Below are 13,127 nucleotides of genomic sequence, written 5' to 3'. Positions count from 1 at the left end.
CCTCATGAAGCTCATTGAGAGAACACCAAGGGTTTGCAGAGTTATCAAAAAAAGCAAAGGGTGGCTACTTTGAGGAATCTAAAATATAAGACATGTTTTCAGTTATTTCACACTTTTTTGTTAAAGGGAAATTTCACCGCTGGAAAGCTGAATATATCTTTAAATTGGGTCACTTATGTAGTAGAAATGTGAAAAGAAAATTGAAATTGGTGCCTTCTAGGCCAAGATAATACAGAAAATGTGTTTTTGGCTCATATGGATGAAAGACACCAAATCCCAGAATGCACTTGCTTTGCTGCTGTATGAGGCCACTCCCAAGCCACGCCTGCCCTTTACAGACAGACAGTGAGACGATCAACTCAACAAGTGTGTTTTATTGTCATTTCAACCATATACACGAAAAAACGTTTCACCGTGGCTCAAGTGGTGTTACACATTTAAAACATGCTTTTTTTTGCCACAGCTGATACATTATCTGCACTTCTTTCAGCGGATTGATTGATAGCTCCAGAGTGAACAGAACTGTGTCCATGGCAACGCTCTGCTATGCATGGCAACCGTGTTATCCTTAGCAACGGTGTGTTATCCTTAGCAGCGGTCTGTTATCAAGAAATAACATACCGAATTCTACATTAGAATTCAACCAAGCCATGTGATAAAAGAAGGCTAACTCATAGCTACTAGCATTAGCTCTTGGTGGGCTGTGGTATAAACATTGAGTATAAACACAGCCGTACATTTACGTGGGATGTAGCTAGAATTGTCGGCATTTTACAGTCACAAACTCCACCAGCAGTTAGCAGTTAGTTGGATACAAATCACCCCATTTCTGCAACAGGCAGTCCGGGGTTACACAGCCCACCTCCACTAGTAGTCTTACCTGGTGACAGCAGGCTGGATTGTCTACAGCAATATTTCCACAACAACAAAAACACAGCAGTCTCTGATCTCACGTTGGGAGTATCGTTGAAGTTGGATGTAGTCCAGTTTGTTTAATGAGCGGACACTTGCAAGCACGATTGGTGAACAGATGGCTGGCTAGCGTTAGCTTTCCACCGGCACACTCGTTCAACGCTCCCCACTAATGAGGTCACTTTACCGGCCACAGGAATAGAGCACCACCGCTGGTCTCCGTGCAGGCAAAGCTTGCGTAGTGTGTCGAGTATTGCGTCCGTAATAAAGTATCCTGCATATTCTCCGATGTGTTCCAATGTATCCCGGTGGTACACGTGTGTGGTAGTTTGAATGCACATAATTGTTGTTTTAAAATTTCCAAGACGGTATGGCTGTAGCCTGGAGCGTCCCATATCATGCCGTCCCGTCTGCTTTTCAAAATAAAAGCTTGCGTCCCAAAATTTCCGTCGGGATGAACAGTTTCTGCTCCTTTGCTGAGAAGCTAAGCGAGGATTCAAGATGGCTGACACTCGTTTTTTCCTCGGCAATCTCCGGAAAAAGCCGGCAGTCCAACCCCCTTTGGGCTATGCGGAAGTGGCTCCTAATACACAATGAATACAGCGGAATACAGGCTGTAGTCTTTTGCCTCTGGGCAAAAAAGCCTCAGATGACGCAAAAATCGTCATTTTGCGTCATCTGAGGCTTTTTTCCAGACCATCAATACAGAGATCTCCTCTCTCAGGGGGACATGAGGGAGGGAAGCATGGTCATTCAAAACTACTACCGGGGTTCTACTGATACAAAGCTTAATGCTAATCGGTGAAGTTTCCCTTTAAGTACATAATTCCATATGTGTTCATTCATAGTTTTGATGCCTTCAGTGAGAATCTACAATGTAAATAGTCATGAAAATAAAAAGGAAACAAACTGCACTCCATCTTACAGTATAGGCTTAAAATATTATACTTTTTTCTTTCTGTAATGTTGGATATGGTCAAGTTGAGAGCTGAAAAATTACTTGCTTACTGAGGAGATATAACTTAATCACTAATACTATGCAGATTCATGTCTATTCTAAGGAAAATAATCTTTTTTAATGTAATTATTTAATGAATCACACTAGAAAAGCATTAAATGAAACATAAACCTATTATTCAAAAAAGAAAAAAAGTTAGACTCTCTCACTCCTGTTCTCCCTACAGCAAGCGGAAAGTACCAGACACATAGGTTTCGCTTCTCTAGAAACCAACAGATTTTTGGTAAATGAAACCGGAAATAACTCACAGAAAGAGAAAGGACAGCGAGCAGGACAGAAAGAGAAGCTTGCAACAGGCTTTTGCATTGCCAGGGAATTAGGAACAGATATGTTTACTATGGATAATCTACAAAGGTAAGCAACCATTTCTTTGTCAGTGATTGTTTTCTCCTTCTTTTAAGACCTGAAATATAGTGTTAAAATGCTTGATTTCCATAGCCTAGAACAGAAGCATGACTCAGCATGTTCTATTTATCCTTTATCTCTCTTACAGTGCACTGATTTTGGTTTTGGTCTATATTGTAGTCTAGCAGGCTGCAGAGTACACTTAGCTGTGTGATTTCTGTGTAATATGGATAGTTGTTGGGGAAGAAGGTGTCACAGGGTTCTTGTTTATTATTTACAGTGAGAAGCAGTTTGAATAATCTGGACCAAGTGTGGGATGGCTGAGAGCGTACCCACAATGGAGAACTCTGATGAGGAGGTAAACAGCTACTTTTTAAATCTCTAAAACTTAAATAAAAGTACAAGACAAATATGTGTTGTCTTTTCAGCTTTTGCAAGTGGAATTATGAACTGATTCATTATACTTTAAAATTTTAATTTTTTCTCAATTATTAAGGACCTTGGAAGAATAAGCAAGCCAACTGTAACATCTGTCCACACAAGTAAGTAAAATCTAATTATTTTGCAATAAAAAAATTAGCTTTAAAGTCTTCAACTGTTTAGAAATATTTAATTCACCTAGATGTATCTTATAAACAAAAACATTTGAAAAATATTGATGTCATAAATAATGGTATAAGACATGAAACCTGTCATGAACATGAAGAGTCTCTATTCTTGTTTATGGCTGTTGTCAATAAGTGTCATTCTGTAAATAATGACACTTTTAATGCAAAGTTAGCATTGCTTGAGATGTTTGTGTTATGACTAACTTGACATTAAGCAAGACAGCAACTTGTCATAAACATGTCATAGCAGGCCTAATTATCAAACTTAGAGAAACGTTTTAGCTTTGTGTTAACATTACATTAAATTGTCATAAGTGCTTGTTTTTTACATTGGCTGCCATTAGACCATTATAATTGTGTCAAATAATTTTCCTTGACCATAAGTAAAGTGAAACAGTTTGAACTTATCAAAAAGTTGTCATAAAGGTTGATTACAATGTCAAATGGTATTATAACAGTGCAATGAATAATTCCCATGACCTCAAGTAAAGTGAAACCATTTGGACTTTTTATTAGGATGTCATTAAAAGTTATAAGACTATTAGTTTGAATTAGTTTGACGACACAGTCTATATCAACAAAGTTTCACTTTCGGGATTGTTCAGGTGCTGCCTGAAATTCTGCTGGATGTCCAACATCTTCCGCTTTCTTTGTGTTGGCATTGTAAACTCTGGTAGATTTCTGAGGACTATGGTTAACTACTCCTCAGATTTCTGCAGGGTAAATTCAGACAGACAGCTAGCTAGACTATCTGTCCAATCTGAGTTTTCTGTTGGACGACAAACAACTTTATAACATACACATGTCCCATCAAAACAAGTTCCTTCCCGATGCTATTACCATTGCTCCATCTGTCGCTTAGCACTGCCCAAGATGATTGTGATTAAACCAGAGCACGTTTTTCTCCCATACTGGAATTCTGTGTGGATTCGCTAGACCCTCCTATGCAGCGCAGTCGAGGAATATCTGGCAATGTGAGACTAGACGTCGCTGAATACAGTACTGAGGTGGTTTAAAGTGTTTTGGACAGATAACGTTAGCTTTAGGCTACTTGTGGCTAAAGTAACCTAACTGTAGTTAGCTGCCGTTAGCTAGATAGCTTCGTTAGCTGTACAGCTGATTCAGACCCGGGGTGCAAGAAGCCAAACTTTGAAGAAAAACATCTTGGTACCGTATTCTCTGTCTTAAAACTGGCCTCCTCCGTAAATCAAGTTGTGTTTGTTTCCGTCCGTCCGTGTTTACTGAGAGCCCTGTTAAATGTAACGGCGAGCAACCTCGCTCTTAACTTGCCTTTCTCTGCCACAAATTTTTACCCTAACCAATCTCACTCCTAATGCCTAAACCATAACCAATCCAACCAACGGAGGCAACGAGTACTAGCCAATCAGAGGCTAGGGAGAGACTTACTCTATATATTGATTAGTATTTAAAGTAGCCAATAGCGCTGAATGGGAGTTACGTTTATCCAATTCAATTTTATTTATAGTATCAAATCATAACACAAGTTATCTCGAGACACTTTACAGATAGAGTAGGTCTAGACCACACTCTCTATAATTTACAAAGCCCCAACAATTACAGTAATTCCCTCAAGAGCAAGCAGTGCGACAGTGGCGAGGAAAAACTCCCTCTTGGGAAGAAACCTCTGACAGACCCAGGCTCTTGGTAGGCGGTGTCTGACGGTGCTGGTTGGGGCTGTGATGAACAGTGGCAATAATAGTCACATTAATAATGGAACAGTGACTTCAAATGGTAGTCGTAGTAGTTCATGTCATATCAGTGCGCTGCAGGGCGTTACAGGATGTAGCGTGGCCCAGCAGAGCATGGATGGACGTAGCAGGGTTCAGCAGGATGCAGCATGACATTGCAGGGCACCGCAGAGCTTAGCAGAGTGCAGCAGGACCACGGCGACAGCTGCAACCAGGATCTTGGTGCCGACGTTCTCTAAGGAAATGGGTGAAACAACATAAGGACTAGGATAAAGCTAGAATTAGTAACAAGCATTTCTGGGACAGGATGCACACAAATGGAAATAGAAAGGGAGAGGAGCGAGCAGCTCAGTGTGTCAAAGGAAGGAATTCCCCCGGCAGTCTAGAACTATAACAGCGTAACTAAGAGAGACAGGTCAAAGGAGACGTAGCCTGTTCGGGCTTGGAACTCTCCCCTGCCGGATCGGGCTGTGCTGGCCTGCCTCCCTCTACTTTGTTATGTATTATTAATCTGACGACTATGAAGAGAAGCAGGTGGGCCTGGTTAGGCAGACGCTACAACTCCTCACTCCCTAACTATAAGCTTTATCAAATAGGAGAGTTTTAAGTTCATTCTTGAATGCAGTGACAGTTTCTGCCCCCCGAACCCAGATTGGGAGCTGGTTCCATAGGAGAGGAGCCTGATAACTGAAGGCTCTGGCTCCCATTTTACTTTTAGAGACTCTAGGTACCACAAGTAACTCTGCATTCTGGGAGCGCAGGGCTCTAGTGGGACAATAAGGTATTAGGAGCTCTTCTAGATATGATGGTGCTTGACCATTTAGAGCTTTGTAAGTCAGGAGAAGGATTTTAAATTCAATCCTGGATTTTACTGGAAGCCAATGCAGAGAAGCTAATACAGGAGCTAAGCTAATATTTCTTAGTTCTTGTGAGAACACGTGCTGCAGCATTCTGGATCAACTGGAGAGTCTTAAGGGACTTATTTGAGCAACCTGACAGTAGAGAATTACAATAGTCCAGTCTGGAAGTAACGAATGCATGGACTAGTTTTTCAGCATCGTTTTGAGACAGGATATTCCTAATTTTGGCAATGTTACGAAGATGAACATTGATTTGTTTTAGATAGGCGTTAAAGGATATATCCTGATCAAAAATAACTCCTAGATTTCTGACAGTAGTGCTGGAGGCCAGGGCAATCCCATCCATCATCCATCATGCTAGCTGTTCAGCTGACTCTGCCGTGACTGGGAGCTTTCAGTGAACACAGCCGGAGGCACTGGACTGGTTCCAAAAACAGACTCTGAGACTGAGAGGGAGTTTTACGACAGGGAATACAGTACCGAGATGGTTTTCTTTTCGGGTTTGGCTCCTTGCACCCTGGGCTCAGCTAATTGGAAAGCTTTACAGCTAACTGAGCTAACTAGCTAATGGCAGCTAACTACAGTTTGTGGTTACCTTAACAACAAGTAGCCTAACGCTAACGTTCAAGTTCAAGCACCTTTTTTGTCATTGCGTAGCACAAAGATTACTTTGTGACAACCCAAGGGTGCGCTAAAAAGTGATAAAATGGATGTTTGGTAGTACTGGAACAGTTAAATAAATATAAATAAATCTGTAAGTCTATCTAGAATAACATACTATAAAATAACATAAGATAATAAAATAAGCTACAAATAAATAAAATAAAATATATAATGTATATAAGATTGATATATGAATAAAAGCTAAACTTATATAAATAGGAGCTAACCATAAGTGCACAAGTTGTGTTATAGCAATGTTATCTGTCCAAAACTCTGTAAATCCCCTCAGTACTTTTTTCACTGTTGTCGAACTAGTCTTATAACTTTTATGACATTTTATCGTGACACAATTATAATGGTCTCATGACAGCGAATGTAAAAACCAACCACTTAGGACATTTCAATGTAATGTTAAAACATAAATCTAAATAGTTTGATAAATAGGACTGCTATGAGATATTTAGGTTTACATTAACCCAGTTGTCATAACAGAGATTGCTGTATTGCTTAACGTCAAGTTGTCATAACAAACATCTCAAACAATTCAAACTTTGCATTTTAAAGTGTCAATTTATCAAATGCCACTTAATAACAGCCACAAACATTCATAAAGATTCGTTCATGTTTATGACATGTGTCGTGTCATGTCAGTATTATGCAAAATCCTTCAAATAAAGTGTTACCCAAAATGTTTCTGGAAGAGCATTATTTGTTGACAGCAGTAGGAACAGTACTCGCCCATACTATAATCCAATATGAGCGATAGGTATACATTAGAATGTAATGAAAGTTGAATAAACACCACTCAAAACAACATAACATTGTGAAGGTTAGTAGAGTGCAAGGCTGTTGTATTAAACCACATGAGTTTTAGGTGTACACTGTCAACTGAGTATATGTTAAAATTAAATTGGATCAGTACTATGGACTATTGAAATAACCAGTGATGGGATTATCATTTAATTTTCATGTCTACAGAGACACACCTAGAAGGCCAATTGGAGGATCTGGGGTTGGAGCAGCACTACACAGAGAAGCTATCCCTGAGCACAATACTTCAGATTGATGAGAAGAACATTACTGATGAACCTGCTAAGTGTAATTCAGATCTTCCATGGTATTTTCTAAAGAAACTGATGATGGTTAATGTGACAGCTAGGAATGTGAAATGTACATCAGTATGTGAGTCCAACTATAATGATCCGTCAGGGAATACAGAGTTAGATCTTGATAATCTGGTCAACAGTCTATATTCAGGTGACATGCTAAACCCCCTTGACATGATCACTGCTCTCTTTCTGTGTTCTGATGGTTTTGTAATGCAGGAAATGGCCCTCAAAATGTCCATGTGTCAGTTTTCCGTTCCTCTGTTGCTTCCTAATTGTGACACAAATCAGTGCACACTCATGCTTTGGGCCATGAGAGACATTGTTAAAAAGTACAGACCTCAGTCACTTTTACAATCCAAGGGATTCATTGAACAAAGAATTGTTCTCTCTGAACTTCCGATGATATCTTTTGTGAGACTGGGTGAATGCTCAATGTCCAAGTCAGAGATCCTCAATAAGCTTCTGAGCAATTCCCAGCAGTACCATGATACCTTTGTTCATCATAATATGGAGTGTGGTGACAGCCCAAGAAGAATATCCAACGGACTGGCTGAAATTACTTGGTACCTTCCATGTGGGAACAAAAACATGGATGTTTTCAGTGAGCCAGTAGCTGTAGCTAACCTTCGTGGGGACATTGCTATGTTTGAAACACAATTTTCTTTTTTGTGTCAGACATCTGCAGCAGTTTTTGTGTTCTTTGACAAGTGGGACTCTAAATGTGAGCTGCTTACCAACCAACACCACAAGGCACAGATCTTCTTGGTGGGTAACCATCAAAGCAAGCATTTCAACTTAAATGCTCTAAAGAAGGTAGCAACCAAGTTGGGCTTAACTAACAGCAACATCGTTTTGAAGGCTAAGCACATGAATGATGCAGACTTTGTCAAAACCCTGCGGAAAACAGTCAGCAATGTTGTTGAGAACTCAAAGATGAAGATGCGAATTGAGCAGATGGCTGACATCGCCCATGAACTGGGAATCTGGGTTGATGAAGACTCTTCAGAGTGCCAGGCTGCCAAGAAAAATGCAGATGCTATCAGTGAAGAAATTCAAGACATCCTTAAATACAAAGAAGCTCAGCTGCCCTTACAAGGCCAAATATGGAAGGAACTGACTTGCTTAGAGAAGGAAGAATTTCGGCTTCGAAAAGTTGGATCTGAGGACATAGAAAAATACAAAAGTGATCTTCAGGTACAGAAAACAGAACTTCGGAAAAAACAGAACTCTCATGACATGTCAAATGCAATGACATGTTTCATCAACGCAATATCAAGCCCAGGGATGGAAAGGAGCTATTTCCTGAAATGGATGCGAATGAACCTCAATAATGTGTCTCGAGAAAAACTGTCTGGTCTCAGGGAGCAGTACAAAGAAAAATGCAAAAATTCAGAGAACAAAGAGGAGATCAAAGATATTGACAAACAACTTTCCAACAGCTCACTGGGGACTGAACACTTCTTCCGTGAAATGGGTCAGATCTATGAAGCTTCACTTTCCCTTCCAGAAACCGACCAATCACGTCAACAATTACAGCATCTGCCCAGACTTTGTGCAGAATTGTTACTTGATGGATTCCCTCTTGAGCTTGTAGATGGAGATGCATCCAACATACCTCTCCGATGGGTGAGTGACGTTCTCTCTCAGCTCAATGACTTGGTGTCTCCTAAGAACAAGATACTGGTAGTCACAGTCCTTGGAGTGCAGAGCACAGGAAAGTCCACTCTCCTCAACACCATGTTTGGAGTGCAGTTTGCAGTCAGCAGTGGACGATGCACTCGAGGTGCCTTTATGTTGCTCATCAGAATTAATGAAGATCTTAAAAAAGAACTCAACTGTGACTTCATGGTGATCATTGACACTGAGGGCTTGAAGTCACCAGAGCTTGCACAACTGGACAATAGCCATGAGCACGACAATGAGCTTGCAACACTTGTTGTGGGCCTGAGTGATATCACCATCATCAATATTGCCATGGAGAATTCAACAGAAATGAAGGACATCTTACAAATAGTTGTGCATGCTTTCCTCAGGATGAAAGAGGTTGGCAAAAGGCCCAAATGTCAGTTTGTTCACCAGAATGTGTCAGATGTTTCAGCCCATGAGAAGAACTTACGAGACAGGAAGCTGCTCTTGCAACAGTTAAATGAGATGACCCAGGCAGCAGCCAAAATGGAAAAGAAAGAGGAGAACAAGAGCTTCACTGATGTGATGGAGTACAGTCCAGACACTGGGAACTGGTACATTCCTGGACTCTGGAATGGAAACCCACCAATGGCACCAGTCAATGCAGGGTACAGTGAGGCTGTATATGAGCTCAAGAAGAACATAATCAAAATTTTGGGAAGTTGTGATTCATCTGCCAATGACATCTTGGAGTTTACAGAGTGGATGAAAAGCCTGTGGAATGCAGTAAAGCATGAAAACTTCATCTTCAGCTTCAGAAACAGCCTGGTGGCTGATGCATACATGAGGCTGTGCACAGAATTCAACAAATGGGAATGGGAATTCAGAAAAGAAATGTACACATGGGTGACAAAAGCTGAAACAATAATTTCCAACTACGGTACAGTTGCTGTGAAATCTGAGGTATCGGACATGAGAGAACTTCTCACACGTTTGAAAAGTGAAGCTTGCACAGTGCTGTCTAAATGGGAGACAAAACTCCTCGGAAATTTGACACAGTACTTCAAGCAAACAGAGGGTCATGTCTATCTTGTTGAACAATACAGAGAGGACTTTGCAAACAGTGCAAAGAGCCTTCGACGAGAAATGGAGCGCTCTGTGCTTAATCAGCTCACAGCAGCAGCTGACATCAGACAGGGAATGGCAGAACTTGATAGAATCAAGGAGAACCACACAAAAGAATTAGAGGGTAGAGTAAGTGGACTGATTGAACAATGTCGGAAGAAAAAAGTTCAGATGACAGACAAAGAGCTCGACAAAGAATTTGATAAGATGTGGAATCGAATGGTAAATGAACTATCCTTTCCTGAACAAAAGGCCACAGATGTCATCACAAGTGTGTCCCACTACCTGAGAGAAAATCTATTACGTAAGGGGAGTCATGTTAGTCAATTATTAAGTCAAAAAACCTGAAAGATTGTGGACTTCAGCCTTTCACATACATAGCGGAAGGATTTTGCAAGAAGGTTAAAAACAAAGTCAGCAAGTTTTTTAACATTGAAGATCAGGTAATGGCTTTGCAAAAAACAGCTGATCATATCTCAATGGACTGCACAAATTTTGTCACTGAAAAATTTGAAAAAAAGAACAATTACCATGAGACTTACATCCAGGAGATCCTACAGATGATTGATGAGAGGCTGCAAAACAATCAGGATGTTAAGAGAGAGATCGAGTTTGAAGTTTCCCTGAAACAGCACATCTGTGGATTTGCAGCCAGAGAGTTTCAGAAAATGCATGAAGATTTCATACAAATGAATGATCCCTACAGATGTCTGAATCAAAACAAAGACAAGTTTCGAGCTGACTTTAAAGATGTGTTCCATCAACGAGACCAGTGCCAGAAGAAGGCAGAAGAATTCACGAACCGCTGCTTGGAGCCTGCAGTCGAAGACTTTGTCAACCGTTCCCTGGGTCCTGATATCATTGGTGAAATGTTGACTAGCCAGCAGTTCAGCACACGCATGTTCTTCCAGTATTCAGTTTTACTGGATTTGCTCTCTAAGGATGACTTTGAAAAGTATCAGAGCTATATTTGCTCATATGAGGAGTATGTGAAGAAATGGACACTCAATCAAATAGTGGAACGCTTCTCAAATCAGTCTACAACGTTTAAGTTTGAGGATCAACATCTCCAGTCAAGTGTCAGAAGCATAAATAATGCCATCAACAAAGCTAAAACAAAAAAGAGTGGCAACTTGAAGACATTCGTTAAAAATGTCTGTCAGGAACTTGGTGATAAACTGGTCATTTCCCAGGATGCTCTTGGGGCTTTCATGATCCTGAACAATGCTGACCAGGAACAGTTTGCTCACTGGCTCACAGTGTGTGTGAAGGACATGGCACAAGCTATTGGACAGAAGTTCAAAGTAACAAACATCCACATGAAACTAAAGAAATTTCATGTGAATCCTCAGGACGAGCTTTTCACCAAACTGATCGGATGTGGTAAACAGTGTCCATTCTGCAAAGCACCTTGTGAGGCAGGAGGAAGATTCCACACTGAGCACTGGACTTCACTACATCGGCCAGAGGGTCTGGGTCGTTTCAGGTGGCATAAGACAAAAAAACTTGTCACTGACGTATGCTCTTCCTCGGTGATCAGTGACAATCGTTTTCGCTGCAATGCTACAAATGGTGAATGGCACCCTTACAAGCGTTACAGAGATTTTTTCCAAGACTGGAGAATTGCTCCAGATGCTAGTCTTCAGGCATCCGACTACTGGAAATATGTTCTGACAAATTTCAACAAGCAGTTTGCTGAAGCATATAATGCAAAGCCTGCTGATATTCCTCTAATGTGGCGATATATCACACGTAAGCAAGCAGAAGCAAGCATCAAGGAGTCATTTAACATCAAGTAAGGGACTACATGCTCTGTAGTTACAGAGGGGCACATCCTCCTCATATGGAAGGCTGAAGATATTGTCAGTACATAGTGATTTTACCACTAAGGCTTACAAGAGGAACATATAAGAAAATCACTGCAATTAGTGCTCACCTTTACCTGAGCTCACATTTAACATGTTTAATAAATCTGCTTTAACTCTGTCTATGTTGATGAGGACACCGTAAATACTTTTTTAATACTTTGAGTCATGTTAGGTGCATTTAGTATGTTTCTAACATGCACAGCACATTGTTTCTAGTTTGATTAAATCAGACTTTGAATTTATGTTTTTGTGTGAGAGATGAATGCCATTATATTGTCACTGAAAAGATGCGCACAGTTAACCAAATGTTATCTTTTTATTTAGTGTTTCTGTGAAACACCACTCAGTCTTTATGTGGTATTGTCATAATAGGACGGACAGTATTTTTTTTTTCAGAAGTATCTGATGCAAAATATTCATTTTCAACGTATCAAAAGATCATTCAGTCTTAATGTCAGCATTTAGGTTTTACATGTTTTTCTTTCCTTCTCCTCTTCTTTCTGATTGAGTATAATATGCAATTTTGTTAGTCAAAATTTCGAAATGTCTTTGTTTTCAATTAAGTATCTGGTTCCAAATATTTCAATTTCTAGTCTATGTTCTATCTCTTTTATTCTGAATTTAGAATGTTTGCTTTTTGAAAGATAATTCAGTCTACATGTGGTATTCTGAACATGTATACATGACATTTGTTTTAATCAATTTAAGTATGATTTTTTTTTTTTTTACTATTTTGGAAAAAGAAATCCAAGATAAGTCATTCTATATGTGGTATTGTCAACATGTATACATGATTTACTTCTGTTAACTGATTTATAAAGAGACAAAATGGCAGACTGGTTATGTTCTTTAATGTTTAATCTCAAGTGTTGGCTTTCTTAAATTAATGAAGAATGAAACAACAATAAAGGTGTGTTCAGACAGAAAGGGAATGCTTCCACTAAAATTCAGCGTGCGTTTTGTTTTGTCTGAACACTCGGGCACAGCGATGCTTTGAGCTAAACGCTAATGTCAGCATGCTAACATGCTCACTCAGAAAGTATAATTTATAATGTTCATCATCACGTTAGCATCCTAACATGCCTTCATTATCACCCAAAACAAAGTACAGCTGAGGCATGATGGGAATCAGTTTGGCAACTATGTAGTCATAAATCAATGTATTGGACACACATTTCTGAATAAGAATAACAATTATAGAAACGCCAAAGTTATTCCAATTCAACATGAGAGGACATGATTTCATGGCAGTTCATCCACCAGTTGTTGAGACCATGAACTCAA

General features: G+C 39.9%; 2 protein-coding genes across 2 annotated transcripts in view; both read left to right on the top strand.

Moving 5' to 3' along the window:
- The first annotated feature begins 2,022 nt into the window (after positions 1 to 2,022).
- On the top strand, positions 2,023 to 12,085 carry LOC120573625 (up-regulator of cell proliferation-like). Its single transcript, XM_039823460.1, is given in 5 exon segments — positions 2,023 to 2,284; positions 2,556 to 2,633; positions 2,772 to 2,817; positions 7,094 to 10,315; positions 10,318 to 12,085. Coding segments are annotated over 4 exon segments (4,767 nt in total). The 5' UTR covers positions 2,023 to 2,284; positions 2,556 to 2,591; the 3' UTR covers positions 11,775 to 12,085.
- The window catches only part of LOC120573623 (interferon-induced very large GTPase 1-like), a 35,728-nt gene continuing 29,749 nt past the window's right edge, over positions 7,149 to 13,127 (top strand). Inside the window, exon 1 of the mRNA XM_039823455.1 lies at positions 7,149 to 7,213. The gene's annotated coding sequence lies outside the window, so the exon portion shown is untranslated. The remainder of the gene's footprint in view (positions 7,214 to 13,127) is intronic.

Source organism: Perca fluviatilis, chromosome 14 (assembly GCF_010015445.1).
Source record: "Perca fluviatilis chromosome 14, GENO_Pfluv_1.0, whole genome shotgun sequence".
NCBI lineage: Eukaryota > Metazoa > Chordata > Actinopteri > Perciformes > Percidae > Perca > Perca fluviatilis.
Note: the sequence above shows the minus strand (reverse complement) of the source record. Positions and strands in the feature narration are given on the sequence as shown.